The sequence below is a fragment of the Leuresthes tenuis genome, unplaced genomic scaffold (genome assembly GCF_036924035.1).
Source record: "Leuresthes tenuis unplaced genomic scaffold, fLeuTen1.0.hap1 SCAF_10, whole genome shotgun sequence".
In the NCBI taxonomy this organism is placed as follows: domain Eukaryota; kingdom Metazoa; phylum Chordata; class Actinopteri; order Atheriniformes; family Atherinopsidae; genus Leuresthes; species Leuresthes tenuis.
This window is the reverse complement of record NW_027325364.1, coordinates 3,350,278-3,366,574: the sequence shown is the minus strand read 5'-3', so window position 1 is coordinate 3,366,574 and position 16,297 is coordinate 3,350,278. Positions and strand designations below refer to the sequence as shown.

The 16,297-nt window shown below is 42.0% G+C and overlaps 2 protein-coding genes across 5 annotated transcripts in view; one reads left to right on the top strand and one right to left on the bottom strand.

The window, feature by feature from the left end:
- Positions 1-12,440, top strand: part of paqr6 (progestin and adipoQ receptor family member VI) — a 30,089-nt gene extending 17,649 nt beyond the window's left edge. For all 4 annotated transcript variants that reach the window (XM_072393578.1, XM_072393577.1, XM_072393576.1 and 1 more), the window contains 7 exons: positions 39-304; positions 4,195-4,322; positions 4,574-4,779; positions 6,548-6,674; positions 7,208-7,304; positions 7,510-7,654; positions 9,833-12,440. In XM_072393578.1, the coding sequence (XP_072249679.1) occupies positions 39-304; positions 4,195-4,322; positions 4,574-4,779; positions 6,548-6,674; positions 7,208-7,304; positions 7,510-7,654; positions 9,833-10,098 (1,235 nt within the window). In that variant the 3' untranslated portion in view covers positions 10,099-12,440. The remainder of the gene's footprint in view (positions 1-38; positions 305-4,194; positions 4,323-4,573; positions 4,780-6,547; positions 6,675-7,207; positions 7,305-7,509; positions 7,655-9,832) is intronic.
- Positions 12,441-15,158: 2,718 nt separating this feature from the next.
- ntrk1 (neurotrophic tyrosine kinase, receptor, type 1) overlaps positions 15,159-16,297 on the bottom strand; it is a 35,522-nt gene continuing 34,383 nt past the window's right edge. Inside the window, exon 17 of the mRNA XM_072393575.1 lies at positions 15,159-15,397. Coding sequence (XP_072249676.1) covers positions 15,212-15,397 — 186 coding nt within the window. The 3' untranslated portion in view covers positions 15,159-15,211. The remainder of the gene's footprint in view (positions 15,398-16,297) is intronic.

Genomic DNA, 16,297 nt, shown 5'->3' with positions numbered 1-16,297 from the left:
ATGTTGGTGTCTAACTGCGTGCATTTGTGTCCCTGCAGTGTTTCCAGTGTGGCGGGGGATTGGGGCCAGTAGTGGCGTCAGGTGGAGCCAGGGCTGGGGGCGCTGCTTGAGATGGGAGTCAGACAGTCGAGACCGTGGGGCCAGAATTCCAGTGTTTGACTACCCTGTGTGGTTAGTCCTCTGCCGCGGGGGGCGTGCCAGGCTCAGGGAGGTTTGCCAGAGAGGGAGAGGTGCCATCAGACTCCCCACCGACATGCTGAGCATCAAGCTTCCCCAGCTGTTTGACATCCATCAGGTGCCCAAGGTAAGAAAGGAGGCACAGCTCCACTGTAAGGTTTCCCTGTCGCTGCAGAGCGACGGCTGCAGGAAAGGCAGCGTCTCTATCCACAAACTCTAAAGGTAGAGTTCATCAAAGCCATCTTAGGTTAACTTAGGTGAAATAAAACTTCTGAATATGACATTTTACTGAACAAAGGTTAGTTTTTAGAGGTTTGATAACTTTAAAACTCAAGCTTTTTTATTTTAAGAGGCACTGAGGCAGTTTGTATAATGTGGCACAAAACCTGTGCACTTAACTGTAAATGTTGGCAGAAAGCAGCTCTCTGCCTTCTTTGTTTGGAAAAGCTTAATTTTTTTTCTTCATAATTCCTTCTTGTTACTGTTTTTATATTTCTGCATATTTGCATATCACCGTGTGCACAAATTAAAACGGTGAAATTAACTGAACTGTATCTCAAACAAAGTTACTTTTGTCTCTTTAAGTAATACCATTTTTCAAGAAAATCATTTAGAGATGTTGCACCTCTGAAATATAGCAATTTTTATTTCAATGTAAGGCATGTTTTCAGCTACCTTTCAGCCTTTTATTTTAATGCTAAACTGGCTTCTTTATGAAGAATGACTCGAGGCTCAAACTACAGATATTGTAAGATTTCCCTAAACTTTGCACTATTAGCATTATTCTCATTGCTAGCATTTTGTAGCATTATTTTTCGCTCAGTTGTTCGGACGGAAAGCTGAAGTAAAATCTAGTGACTCCGACTTTTGTCTCGACATGAGTTTGCCGTCTCATTTTTTTTATTTTCTTCTGCTGCTGAGGCAGTACTCTGCAGAACAAGGTTCCTTTTTACGGGTCAGTTTGGATTTGCTGAAGCTTTTCACATATGAGCATTGATCAATCTACTTTAAATGAAGAATTGTTGAGATGTGGACGACAGCTGACAAGCATCCTCCTTCTTCTTGTCATCCTCTTTATCTGGTGTATGCACCACTGCTTGTAAGGGTGTCGATCTGCACATTACACATTTCCAGGGTGCATGAGAGGGCCACAAAGAACCCCCACAGACCCTTGTGGATTGGTGTAAAGAGAGAAGACATTTGCATCATGCTGGCCTTGTAAACCGTGACCTGGCCCAAAGAAAGACCGCGACCGGTCACAGAGCAAAACTTATTTCACACCAAAATCCTCCTGAAGCCACTTTGTCAAATCTGATGTGAAAGTCACAGTTCAGTCCCAAACAGGGAACTAAACATAAAATAGATAAGAACCTTAGCTGTACAACAAAAAAAAACACATGCAGCTCTTTGTGGAAGTTAAAAAAACATAAATAATAGCAGCATTTTTTTTTTTTTAAACACAGTCTCAATACTCAGTGTTCAGTTCTTTTATTACATTCGGGTAAAATCTGTTCATGGGTCTGAAGTGCGGCCACTAATGGATCTGAATCACCCCCCAGAAGGCAGCAGTGTGTTTCCCGGGTGACAGCCGTCCTGGATGGTGTTTGTGGCTCTGCGCTGGCATCTGGCTCTGTGTATGCCGGTCAGTGAGGGAAGCTTTGTCCTGCCATGTCCGGTGCTGTTTTAACGACTCTCTCTCTCGCCTTTCTGTCTGCCACAGTGCAGCTCTTCAACCACACCAGGATGTCATGGGGGCTGATACTTTCCACAGAACATTTACAGAATGACAACAGTAGGTTCTGGCACAGATTGACCCTTCTTAGTGACCTAAAAAGTAGGGGTTTTTTTTCTGTACGGTTCTGTGAAATGCATGTTGCCATAACTTTAGGAGACTATAAGCAGAAGCCTGCAGCTCTGCAGGGAAACACAGACTTCCGAGGGTACCTCACACATGATTGAGAAGGATTACCCTTGCATGAATGTGTAGGTCGCTTAGAAATATCATTTTTAGTCCACCTTTACGGTAGTCTTTAATTTTTCTGGAAAATCGGCAGACCTCAGGAAGAGGCACAGATCTGTAAAGACGGTTCCACTGCTATCTTTGTTTTATTCAGCAGAGAAGATGGGGAAAGGAGCGAGGAAATGAACCTTTCTGAGAGATCACGCTGCCAAGGATTGAGATGAACAACAAAGATTAACCCTGATGCACGGCCTCGGTTCAGAGTCCATCACGTGTTTTTGGGTTATGTTTTCTGTGAGTTTCAGCATTAAAAATCCAGCGAGGCTCATCAGCAGTTCAGCAGTGGCTGGGTGCAAAAAGCCTGTTGTATTGAAATCTGATCCCCGGCAGAGTCTGACTCCCTTTTTGACTCAAACTGAAGCAAATATAAAACTTCCAAAAACAATCAGCTGTGTAGAGAACGTGTTTCTTAATTATTATATAATCTTGGAACCGAATAAAAAGATGCTCTCTTTTTAACTTTTAAAGTTCAGGTATGTTTAGCATTTTGTTATTTAAAGACATGATTAAAGGGTTAGTTCAACAGCATGTGTCTAAAATAAAGATCCTACAGGTTAGTATGTGCAGTAGGATCCTTTCATACAGGAAGAAGGATACTCAGAACGTGACTTAAACAAAAGATTGACCGCAGACAGATATTAATTCAAATATAAACATGTTTTTGTACAGGAACCATCTTTGGTTTTTACCATTCTAGTCCCCTCTTATTACCTGCCAGCTCTGAACTTCTGCAAACATTATCCTTCTCCTCACAGCCTAACACAAACCGTGCGTGTTTGCACTAACAGTGGAGCCCTGTGAGGGTTAACGCTCACACTTTAGGAGGAAAGAAATGTGGATTGAGCCAGAGCCCTGCAGTTCAGGCATCTGTGTTGGCTGCCGCACTCACTGCTGCAGAGACCTTATCTCATAAGTGATAAATAGTTTTTGTTGTAGCAGTTTTGAGGACTGAACGTCCATGGATTTCTGTAAGTGAAGGCTGAATACGTTTTACTCTTCCGTGCTTCTTCATGGAAAGTAAAACACTCCAAATCTCATGTTCTAGGGCCCAGTTTTCCCTTTCAGCTCATGTAAAAAATATATATATTAAAGTATCATATTTTCCGCACCATTAGACGCACCTAAAAGCCTTAGATTTTCCATATAATCCGGTGCGCTTTATGTGTGCACCGGATTCCAAAATCCGCCATTTTGAATTTACCGCGGGGAGCGCCGAGCATCCATCGGGGCATTAATCTCCCTCCGCATCACGCACTGCTCTCCCTTCACGCCGTTTACCGCCACGTTCACTTTTGCCGCGCCTCTTCGCTCTCGTACATCGTACATCTCGCTTTGCGTTCGGTGTGAATCCAGGCGGATCCCAGCCATTCACTCTGAATGGGGCAAAGATTGTATGGAGCTCGTACTGAGCGATTGAATCGTGTCATCATTAAAGCTTCTGCCCATGTCCCAGTGAGAGTCTGTTCTTCAGTCTGAGATGGGTGATGCAGACTGATGGGAAGTTTATAAGTTTATAAAGTGTAAAAACCACCAATGATGTTGTCCTTGACCGTCGGACCATTTCCCGCCGACACAGGGAGGTAAAACATGCACTACGGGTGCTGGCCTTCTGTAATCACAGTGAAGCTAATTTCATGTTTCTTCCCTGTAAACAGACTTGACTGGCAGCCAGAGGGTATTTTATTGTATTTATATGTTTTTCAGCTACTAACAGCTGCTTAAACATTATCGAGGTCTGAAAGTGACGGGGCAACAAAACTGTAAAACGTTGCTTCTGTTATTTGCTTAACAGAGATGCATTTACTCCACTTACTGCTTTGCTCTGCCACCTGCAGAACTCCTCATTTAAGAAATGACCATAAAGAATATTAGTGTCATATATGTGCCAGTATTTTCTCAACCTTTCCATGTGGGATAAGCAGATCGACTGTTATCTGCAGAATGCAGTGAGGTTTGTTGCTGTCTCTGCTCAGCTGCACTGTCTGTTGGGTCTTCAGGTGTTCAGGGAGGACAGCATCATCTCTGGATACCGTCCCCCGCACAGCTCGGCGCTGGACTGCGTCCTCAGCAGCTTTCAGATGAACAACGAGACGATCAACATCTGGACCCACTTCCTGCCGACGTGGTAACAGCTAAAATGTCATTAAAGTGTCTTCTAATTCCACTTTACATCGATACATAGCATCTGAGTTTGTTTCTTCTTTGAAGCCCAGACTGTAGTTGAATTTAAGACCAAACAAGCATGTGATGAGTGCGATAAACATGTCAACAGAACTGTTAAAGTTCACAAAAAATCCACAAAATCTTTATCAGCCTGAAGACAAAAAGCCCAGAGGCCGTTCAGAACTTTAAGTTCTCTGAAATCATCTCTTTCAGGTACTTCCTGTGGCGGTTCTTCGTTCTCTGCTCCACCATGAACTTCCTGAGCGACAGCTACACCTGGCCCCTGCTGGTGTACATGTTGGTCATCTGCATTTACCCCTTCACCTCCAGCTGTGCACACACCTTCAGCACCATGTCCCCAGAGTCCCGCCACATCTGCTACTTCTTTGACTACGGAGCGCTCAGCCTCTACAGCCTCGGTAAGATGCCGCTCCACGATCCTTTGGGTTTCCGGCAGAACTCAAGGAAACGCCGTAGATTCCTGGTTATTTTAACTTACCAAACAATTGTTGTAGAGCTGCTTCTGTGACAAGTCGCCGAAACCAAATGCATGGCAGAGAAATGATCAGCTGGGATCTCCAGGGCTGCTGGTGGAAGCTTTGTTTCTGAGCTGGTAATATTACAAAGGTCCTTTTACCCTAAAGTGTAAGAAACACAAAAAGATAAGTCAGGATAAAATCACATAGTCATGTTGTGTTTCAGCCTGGTTTTTAAGGGATAAAGAGCTGAGTATTTATGCCCTCTGACCTGGACTACTTTGGCAGGAAGCAGCTTGTTACTGAGCAAAAGCAGCACAAAGATCAGCTGTGTTTGGAGAAGTTTGAGGGTGATTATTTGGAATTAGATTAGATTTTTCTTCGAAACAATGGGGTTACTTTTTTTTTTTTTTTGGTTTTTGTTCTATTCCAGAGGAGGTTAGAAAAATGAAACTTAATGTTCAACATCTTTACCTGATGGAAGGAATCAGCTTTGAAGCCATTTTAAAAACATTTCTACATGACAGAGAGGTGGAGTCGTAATTTACCTGGATTCCTTAAAGTTAGTGCACGGCTTTTTTGGCAGACCGCCTCAAGAAAAGAATTTCGAATAAGATGAGCAGAATATGAACGCATTCCTCAGCTGGAGCGCTTCCCCCCCCGACAGGAACCGTGAAACATTTGAAACAACAGAAGTCAAATCGTCTGTGAGAGGCTGTTTTACATCACAGCAGGCATGATGTCGACGGCAAAAGTTTGAGAGTAAAAACTGCTTTACGGTACTAACGACATTATTCTTATTTGATTTAATGCAAACCTAGTATTCTTTTTAAGAAACCGAAGAGATAAAAATGTTTCAGTTTTTCACTTCTAAGCTTTGAAACGGTAATATTCAAAGTTTCCTTCATTTGCATTTTATTGTAGCTGCATCAGCGGTTTACATGAAACCTCAAAACGTGTGTCATAATATGCCTGCTGTCATCCGTACGTAATGAGCTGCTTTTCCTCTCAACCGTCAAATGAATATTTCCTTGCCAATATGCACCTTACAGAACAAAAGATTAACTTTAGAATAACTGTAAGAATGCAGAAGGTGTCATTTATCAGCAGTTTGTTGTGTTTCAGGAGGTGTTTTCACAGCAGACCATAACTTAAATTCCATTTTCTTTTTAATAAAAGCTCTGCATGGGATGAGAAATAATCTTTGAAAATGTAGACACTGAGATGAGCCACCAGAGCTACATTTTAATTACTTTGTATTTTGTCGACCCCTGGTGGCTGTTTCGCTGTAATTACAACTTATTCTAAAACGGTCTATGCTTGCGTGAAAACTACAGACTCTTGCTGTTAATAGTACAGATATTTTAATTTTGTTGTGTTTTTTAGTCCTTTTCATGTGCAGCTGAAAGAATATTTTAAGGTTTTGAAGTTTTTTTGAGGGGAAAGTGGGCTGCAGTCTTTGGTGATTCAGAATTGATTGATTATTTTTGGAAAATAGTCAGCAGAGTAATTGATTATGACTCCACATTAAAACTTTTTTACTTGTAATTTTAATTTTCTTTCTAAGGTACCCTCCTCTTCTTACTGCTTCTCAGCCAGTAAACATCCACTGTGTGTTGCACATAAAGACATTTACACCTCTAAAGACCATCTGGGTTAGACAATAAATATATCTTTCTGGTTATAGCATTAACATTTAGTTTGTTTTCAGGGTGTGCCGTCAGCTACGGATACTATGTCATGCCTGATAGCTGGGCGAACAGTTGGCTCCATCAGCATTTTGTTCCCATTGCCATTGGAAACACACTGTTCTGTACCAGCATGTCCTGCTACTCCAGGTGAGAATCTACTGATTCAAGTGGAAACTTCCAGCTTGAATATTTAACCTGTCGGTCTGCTCAAATGTTAAAGTTTGACGTAAATTCTTTTCCTTTGATATCAGACTTGCATGTTGTCAGGAAAAGTAACTGCATTTGATTTGAGTGAATGAGATTCCTGTAGATTTGAGTGCTTGCCTCAGGCTCGCATTCTTGTTATAATAGAAAAGCATCTGATACGGCATTAAGGCCGTCATGTGATGCTGAAACTCTCTTAAACTCACTTTTAGTCTCAGCAGCTCTTAAAGTAACGATGACTGAGAAGCTTCTGTGGGGTGTTGATTCTTTTCTATGAAGCAACAACAACATTTTGTCCTTTAAAACAATGTTCATGTAAAAGTAAAAACATGTCAAATCAGGGTGGACAAACAGGGATTTCAGCCACCGAAAAGCGGAGCATTAGCATGGGTTAATGGTCTTAAGCCTGCATGGAATAAGTGAGCTCAGGTTTTAGATGATAAAGTAAATTGTCTGCTTCTTATTCCTCTGCTCAGGTTCCTGGAGTTGCAGTTCCCACAGAGGAGTAAAGCCCTCCGAACAGGAGCGTTTGTCCTCCCATTCATATTTGACACAGTCCCTCTTTTTTACAGGGTGAGTCGGGATGAAAAGGACTTAATACCAGACATTAATAGGTTTAGTGGACTTATTAACCCAGAATCCTTCCTAATCTGACACAAACATATTGGTGCCATCAGTTAATTCCCTTAATCACTCGGTTTGATCATTACACAACTTCTGTTGAAATTCACAAATGCTTTATTGATGTAATCCTAAAATCTGCTGTTTCTGTCTGTAGATTCTTCTGTGTTGTGGAGGAAGCTGCAGCCAGAGCGACGCTCTGCCCAGTCACTTTTACCACCTCCTCTTCGCCTTCCTCACCTGTTTTCTTTTTACCAGCCACCTCCCGGAGAGGCTGGCCCCGGGGCGCTTTGACTACTTCGGTATGCCCCTCATGATGCATGTTTCAAGTCTTAATGCCAGCAAGAACAAATAAAACGTGTGCAGCGTGTCACGATTATCGTGCTAACAGTTCATCGGAGTTGTTTGAGCTGACAAAGGACTTTTCACATGTTCTAAGGCCAGAAGCAGCAAGCAAAAAAACAATCTGCTGTTATTTTCTATGATGTCTCCAGTTCTAGACCCTCCATACAAGGACGTACTGGCTCCTGTCGCAGCTCTTCTTCTATGGTTTTTCGTAGTTTTTTAGTGGTTTTAGTGGTTTTTAGGACGAGGTGATGCAATCCCTGGAGATCAATACTTTCTAAGTCAATGGAAAGTTCCAGCCAACGGTTCTAGAGAGATACGGGTCTGGGTGTAGATGGAGGTCACAGGCTCCATTGGGGTCATCGGGTGGATGGGTTGGGGTCATCTGCCAGGTGTAACCCCCTCTGCTTGGACTTCCTCCACCTGCTCAGCTGATGCCGTTGTTGCGTTGGAGCCCAGGTGAAGCCTCTTCTCTTTATCCAGAACCAGCGGCTGGTCTTTTCTGTGGCACTGGAGAGGGTTAGCTCCACTCTGAAGGCTGTGTGACTGGAGAATGAGCGAAGCACAAGGTCAGGTCTGAGATTTGCTGCTCAGATCTCAGCAGGGAAACGGGTCCACCTGTCTGCCGCCGCAGGTCCACTAACAACTTCTTGTCTCCTGCTTCCCCAAGTTGGCCAAGGTGTGGTGTAGGTGTGCAGGCTTTATTGACAAATGCTATTACAGTTTGTGCCTCATTTCCAATATTCCTCTGACTGCACTCAAAATAACTTGGTGAGCCGGTTAACTTGGTGGAACTTTTTACAGCAAAAAGGTGGTATTAAAGGCAGTTCTATATGATCTTAATATGATCAATTTAAAAGTGGGTATGAACAGAAAAAGGTCAATTAATCATTTTAAGTATTTGTAAATTTGTGTTCCAAAGGTACTTAATCTATAATGTTGTGTATAAGCTCATTTTCATTCGACACCAGAGGTTTGACAACCTGCTGAAACACAGCATATGAAAGGAAAATTCAACTTGTGGGAGTGTTTGAAAGTGGTTGTTCAGGGAGATCATTTCAGCTCCTTTCAGGGCTGTAACTTTCAAATCTTTTGTCTTTGCCTGTTCTTGAATGCTTCCCCTGCAAACCGCCGAACTGTTGTCCCGAAATAACGGCTCTGCATCAAACGGGATTCTGATTTGCTCGTGTGTAAAAGAGGAAGAGGAAGAGCCGCCGTTTAAGGATATGTTTGTAAAAAGAAAGCAGAAATTGTTTGCAAATTATGAAAAATTCCTCCACAAACGGCCACAAAGAATTAATCGATTTAGCGGGAAGTAAGATTTATGAATAAGTTTATGGTCTTTACTGAAAATCCCATTTTCTGTCTGTCAAACTGTGTTTTCTTTGCTGTTTTTCATAGATGCAGCTAAAGAAATGGGAACAAATGATGTGTCTTTGTGACAGGCTGCTGGTAACAAAGTGCCTAAAGATCCAGTTTAAAATGGCTTCTTTGCTAAGTTGTCTGTTCTGTGTCGACACAACACTGGTTCATCCGTTGAGTTAGGAGCCTTTTTTCTGCCTGAATGGTTCAAAGGTCAGAGTTAAGTGGCTGAACAAAGAAAAAACATCAGGTACAAGGACTGAAAGTGAGTGAAGAAGCAGAAAATGTCCAAAGAAAAACTCTGAAAGGGCTTCAGAAAGCAGAGATTATTAGAAAGTCTGGCTGCTTGGAAGGAAAATGTAATGAACTGAGAGGTGGATTAAGACTTTTGAACAATACGGTGCGTAATAATGTCTGAAGGTTGTTCACAAAGTGCCTAAAGATCCAGTTTAAAATGGCTTCTTTGCTAAGTTGTCTGTTCTGTGTCGACACAACACTGGTTCATCCCTTGAGTTAGGAGCCTTTTTTTAATACTCGAATGATTTGTAGGTCAAAATGAAAATGGTCGAGTCCAAGGACTGGTCTGTGAAAAACCTTTAAAGACCCTCAGAAATCCTGGAGAACTATTGCTTAGGACCATTTTAAAAGATTGCATATATATATACAGCAAATAAAAAGGTGTAATTCATAGAAAATGTATTTCCTTTACTGGAGAACAAACTGACCGGTCCACATGTGTGATAAATCCAAACCCTGCCCTCCTTTTCTTCCAGGTCACAGCCATCAGCTGTTCCACATCAGTGCTGTGGTGGGAACCCACTTCCAGATGGAGGGCATCATAGCAGACATGGCGACGCGGAGGGCGTGGCTCCAGGCCCACGGGGTGATGCCGTCTTTCCTCGGAACCATCGGGGCCCTCGTGGTCAGCCTCATCCTCAACCTGGGCATCATCGGCATTTTCAGCACGCCGCTGCTGTGGAAACCTCGCCACAACTCCAGCCAGCAGCACGCCTCAGCCTGCGAGTGCAAACAGCAGTAAGGGAGCATTAACAGCGTGTCGTAATGCTGCTTTAACACCGCCGGTTTCCTCATTCAAAGACAGCCCCACACGCCTGAAGTGTTAGTGTGTTTACCCAGAAGCTGAGGACCCAGTCACATTTATTAAAGCCGCTTTCTGAGCCTTGTGCTTTCAGACCGGCTCTGGGTTGAAGGAAGCATGCTGAGGTAACACAAGCGCCTTGTTGCAGATGATTCAACATGTTTGGAGTGATCATTACAAGTTTAAATCTCATTAAAGATCACAATTTGCAGGGATTCTTTTGTAGAAGAGACCAGAATCTCTGTCTTGTTATTGATGATTTATTGAAAATACCCTTCTCAACTGGACTCACTGGGTGGTGTAGTTTTCTGTGTGTTAAGCAGCATAGACAACTCTCATCCAACTCTACATAATATAATGCAGATTGGATTGCCAGCTCTTAAACATCCACCTATTGATTCCACTCGGCACTGACTGGAATTGATTTTCAGACCCGTGCGGTCCTTTTTCTGATTGCCTGCCTCATTATGAACCACACAATCTGCCCTCAACAGGGAAGGGGGGGGGGGAAGTTAGTGTGGTGGTGATTAAAAGACAGGTACCACTTTTATGAGTTCCTATGGCAACGCTATAGCACGCTCTTGCCCCCCGAAGGTCTCCGACAGTTTTATGTTGGTAACAAATGGCCTCATTCTTCGTCTATCAGCTCCTTCAGCGCAACCAACGAGAAAATTCAAGTCAAATCAGAGGTTGTTATTTTTCCTCTGAACTTTCAGACCCTTGCGTTTCATAATGATTGATGTCACTGACAGAGCTGTTTTTTCCGTTGTAGTTTGGGGTGTAATTATGTTTTTGGTGCATATGCGTCAAAACGATTTTTACCCTGGTGCCTTGTGTGACTGTTGTTTACATTTACCACTGAAATAATAACCGTCTTATCTATTTATAGGTAATATTTATTGCTTCTCTTAGGTGCATAAACAGGAAAAATGAGGAAATGTTTTTTTTCTTAATGTGAGGAGATCAACAGAACTATTTTTATTACTAAAACGACTAAATTATCGACACAAAGTATATCTTCTAAGTTATTTTTGACCATATTTAACCTTAAAACAAATGGAAAATGTGCAGAGTGGTTCTGGTAATTCGGTTACTTTCATTTAAAAATCCTAAAAGATCCACATACTTTTTTATTTTTAGATTTCACAAGGGGAGAAAAATGTATTGATCGGTGAAAATAGTTGCAGCAAAAACAAACCAAAATTGTTTTGGATTATTTCCACTTGTTTTAAGGAAAATTTTGGGTCTAAAATGAAATAAAACATATAACATAGATGAATTGTATAAATGTATCTCCCTTTATTTGTGGTTGGGTGGCGCACATCACTACACATCTGTTGGAGCACTGACTCCTCGTAGCTGCGGCTTAAAATCTGAGACTTAAATCTGCATAAAATGTGATTGAAAGCATTAAAGAGCACAAATGTGCACCTTTTCCCAGCCTTTAACACCAGCTCTTTGTGCTGACACGCTGCAGGAAACGCGCTGCTAACACACGCTCACCCTCTCAGTCGGTAAGTAGACGTCTAATCAGATGGGAAACGTATGTGATATTATGGGAATGAGGTGTGTTCCAGGTCCCTGTTGGATGCTGAGGAGAAATGTTGGACGCAGAATGAATGTGTAGAATCACACACGCACTTATTAATGTTTTCAAGGTTAGTGTGCAGACTGTGAAAGTGGCATCACCTGTTACTCCACAGCCAGAAAAGCAGGCTTTGCCCTCAGCGTCTCCACTCCTGCTGAGCATCGATCGATTTTTATGGTCTTTGCCGTTATCACATAGCAGCATTGGTCTGTCGGACCCTGTTTTTCCCGGCATTACCGGTTTCTCTGCCGTGGACGCGAGTTAATTTGAAGGCATTTACTTCTGAGCTGCTGCCGGTTTTTTCCTCTCACGCTTGCAGCTGTTTGACAGCTCGATGGCCGAAGCTTCAGCCGGAGCAGTGAGAAATTCTCCAGACCGGATCACTGTTACTTTTCCTCACTTTGTTGTGTACATTGTTGATGCGGGCTGTAATTATCAGAGAAACTGGGCACTTATTTTGATTAGTATTTAAGGATGCTTCGATAATGTGGAATAGAAAGCAGAGACGAGCAGGAGGAGTTATCTGAAAAAGAAAATGTCATTGGTGCCTTTTTATGTTTTATACAACTTTCTTTTGATATAATGATCTGTTTTAAGAGACAAAGTCCTCTTAAACTGTATAATACGTACGTGTTCTGCTGTGTATAATTTGTAATTTGCTACTTTGTTCTACTAGACGTGTGTAATAAATTAAGGCTTTTATAAAAGTAATCATTGAGACTCGAATCATTTCTGTTTCCAGGATTTTAGCAGGTGATTTTGGTAAATATTTTATTATTTATCACAGCTGTGCTGAAGATGGATTCCCCTGGATTTATTGTCTCATGCGTCTAAAAAAGGGAAAAATATTTTATTTTCCCACAGTGGTGTCTTGTCTTTGAGTTTTTTTTGCATCTTTGACTCAATAAGAAAAAAAAACCTTGAAAAATATAAAAAATGATCAGTTATTCATTGATAAAATCAATGAAAAGCTTCTTCTTTAAAGCTGTGTGCAGTGTGTGTCAGTGACCAGCAGAGAGCAGAGCTGCACAATAAGCATGTGTCCTATTTAAATCGGAGCAGCTCATTTATCCTCTTCGCTGATGAGCTTCACTCATCAAGAAATGAGCTGCAGGTGCCGCATCGCAACAGTGTGAAGATGTTTCTGCTGAAGAAGCAGCTGTTTGGTGACTAAAAGGGGGGAAAATGTGAAGAAAAACCAAAAACACTCCAACAAGTCCAGATTTTTTTGGCGTTCCCTAAATGAAGACGTGCTGGAGTGAGATTGTTCAACAGATTCTTTTGTTTTGGGAGACCTTGAAATTATTGGCAATATCTAAACTTAAAACAAGGAAGTGAGGGACGGAGTTGCAGGAAAGTTTAATTTAATTCTACAAAAATCTTCAAAAGAAGCTGAACATATTGTGCACAATAGTTTTATTAAATAGGAACTAAATGGCTTGTTGGTTATTAGAATATCAGCCATTTCTTTCTCTGGATGTGCAGTTTTCTCTGCTTTGGCTGGTTTTATTAGGTTCATTTCTTTTTCTACTCTGTAATGAATCAGATGGTAGACAGTAAAGCACACAGTGGTTTATTATTAGCAATAGACAGACTGCCATTATCATAAAATAAATAATTATCATGAGGAGTCAATATCCTGTGTGCGTACATTATAAGATGAGGTGAAGGACTGAAAAGGAAAGTTTCCCGCTGCAAAGCTCTAATAGGACTTCCATTTTAAAAAGGCCTCATTTCCAGCTCTTATTATACTCATATTCCGTATCTAACCAGGGTGGAGCCTCAAGTGCTTATTAAAAAGGTTCATTCTGAAACCACAAAGGGAGCCCTTAAGGGTAGCAGGGACAAACACTACAGAGTGTACTAATCCTATCAGGCCAGAATCTGCTTGTAAGACACTAGAAGAAACAATAAGCCAGACACGAGTCCTCCAAGTGTTTTTCATGCACCCCCAGCACACCGGAGGAGATGGAGAGATAGAGAAAAGGATGATAGCATTACTCACAATCCATTACCACTCCCTGGAGATGCTCTGCATACAGAGTGATGGAGCGAGGGAGGGAGGGTGGGGAAGGAAGCGGGTGAGGCAGAGGGGAAGAGGGGCTTGGTTTTGGAGGGTGTTTGTTTGCTGGAGGGCTGGCGGTAAGGCAACATGAAATGTGATTATTCCTTTTCAATAACGTCTGCTGAGCATCCCGTAGGGACGTTGCAGGTTGCTGATTAGTTCGTCAAAGTAACAGAGGGCTCGTGAATAGCTTGTTAAGGCGTCTAACTTTAAGTAGAGACAGTAGCACAAATCATTTCTCACTCTGAAGAGAAGCTTAATGATGCAGAAGGATGTTCTGTTTTTTAATCAACTGTGTTTATTTTGAAGGGCAGACAATATACAAAGTGCTGGAGTAACAATACATGAAGATATATATTTTGGACATTAATACAGAGTATGTACATTCAGTATTTACACAAGGCGATGCAGTGCTTTGTACACCTGATCTTTCACACTCTAAATGCCCCGTTAGTTTCTTTGGGTTTCACTTTCAGTGCCATCTGTCCCTCTCCTCCTGGAGTCTCACTTTAATCCATCTGTTGCCTCTCAAACCATCTCAGTGTGCCCCCCCCCCCCAGCTATCCTGCTCCCTTACCAGATTTCACTGCAGTGCTTTGATTTTACAGTAGCACTTTAAACCGAAGCCACTTCTGAGTGAGTCTGGCAGGGGGGTCAAACCGCTGCTCTTTGGAAGTATGTTTCAGTTCATATTAAATGTAAACACAGTGGTTAATATACCTGGAAACACTTTCTAATATTTGTTGTTCCTTTTTGAAAAATAATCATATGATACACTGGCTTTGACTCGTGAGAAACAAGCTTTCATTGTGATGATCTTATTCACATTTACTGAAAGCCCTCCAGATGAAAGCATATCCAAAAGTAGTGACAAATGGCTTTCTGCTGCACCCAAATCCATGAAATGTGTTTCTACTCCCTTCTCCCGTAATAATCTTCCCTCTATTTCTTATCAGCTTTCGTCACAATTCCTTCAGAGTCTGTGAAATAGAATTTTCAGCATCGTAAAGCCCCGTAAGTCACTTCAACACGGATCCATGCACGTCCCTCCATCAGGCTGATCACACGTCAGATAAACATTAAACACTTTGGTAAACATTTGACATTTTCCAGAGAAACACGGGGCAGTAAACAGGGACCAAGGCCGAGCTGGAATGGAGCAAATTACAGCGGAAAGGTCACTGGTAACTGGTTGTTCTGTGTTCATCAAGCAGCAAGGCTTGAAAATTAACTGGTCTCTCTGGGGGATGAATTCATTCAAGCTTGCCTATTAAAAAAAAAAACAAAAGAAAAGCTGATTTCCAAAGTTAAACCAAAAGAAAACTCTACTGAAGAATTAAGCTCTGATTAGTGCTCTCAGCCTGTGATCTCTGCTCCCTGGCTGTTGGCTCTTGGCCCTTCTAGCCCAGGATATCCAGGTAAACGGGCGGGTTCTTGACCAGGGCCAGCAGGCGGCTGTGGATGTCCTTGATGACCATCCTCTGCTGGGGCTCCCTCTGCCAGCAGCCCTGCATCAGCAGATAGACCTCTTTGGGGCACGTGCGCGGCCTCTCCAGTTCGCGTCCCTGCGTGATGCATTCAATGGCCTGTTGGGATGGGAAGGTGGCAGAAAAATTCTCTCAAAATTAGGCTCAGAGTCGCTGGATACGATTAACACAAAACATTTATTTCTTGCAAGAAAGAGACGAGTCTGCACAACCTGTCAGGAAGCTGGCTCAGAGTTGTCTGCTAACAAAATGGTGCTATTGCTATTTATATTGTTTATGCTTGCTGGCCACACAATGTTATGGGAAAGGGACGTTCAATGTTATGGGAAAAGGCATTACTCGCCATTTAATGTTATGGGAAGACGAGATCAGACAGTCAAAACACTTTTGCTTGACAGGAGGAGGCCTCCCCACATCACAGAAACTCTTATTCTTGCACCTTTTCTCATAGTATAAATATATAATTTTTCTAACAGAAGGTAAAAAAAAAAAGATCAAGAATCCTTACCCTCAATTCAAGGTTAAAAGAAAAATTTGCACTTCAAGAAACCATAGTTTGCGATTTTTTAAATCTTTAACAGGCCAAACTGGTAATCCACACTAAAATCGAGTCGTGCACAAACTCCTGAAGCATACAGTCCACACCTACTGGAATCATTCTGCCTCACACAAAATAAACCGACCATTGACATTTTCTTAGGCCCAGCAGGATGAAATCAGTCATGTTCTTGTATAGATCCAAGGATTTATTGATTAACCCACCCTCTAAGGCGGGGAAGTGAAACCATGGAGCTCACATTGACATGAGGAACCTGATCAGCCAATACAGATGCCATGTAAAAGAAGTGTGTGATTTAAACCAGTAAGGGTGGAGATTAGGTTTCGTACATGAAAAATAAACATAATGAAGACTAAAATTCAAAATAATGCTGTAGAAATAGTTCATGCACAGTTTCCTATTATCAGTCCAATCAAGCATCTGAGGTATGTATAACCAGG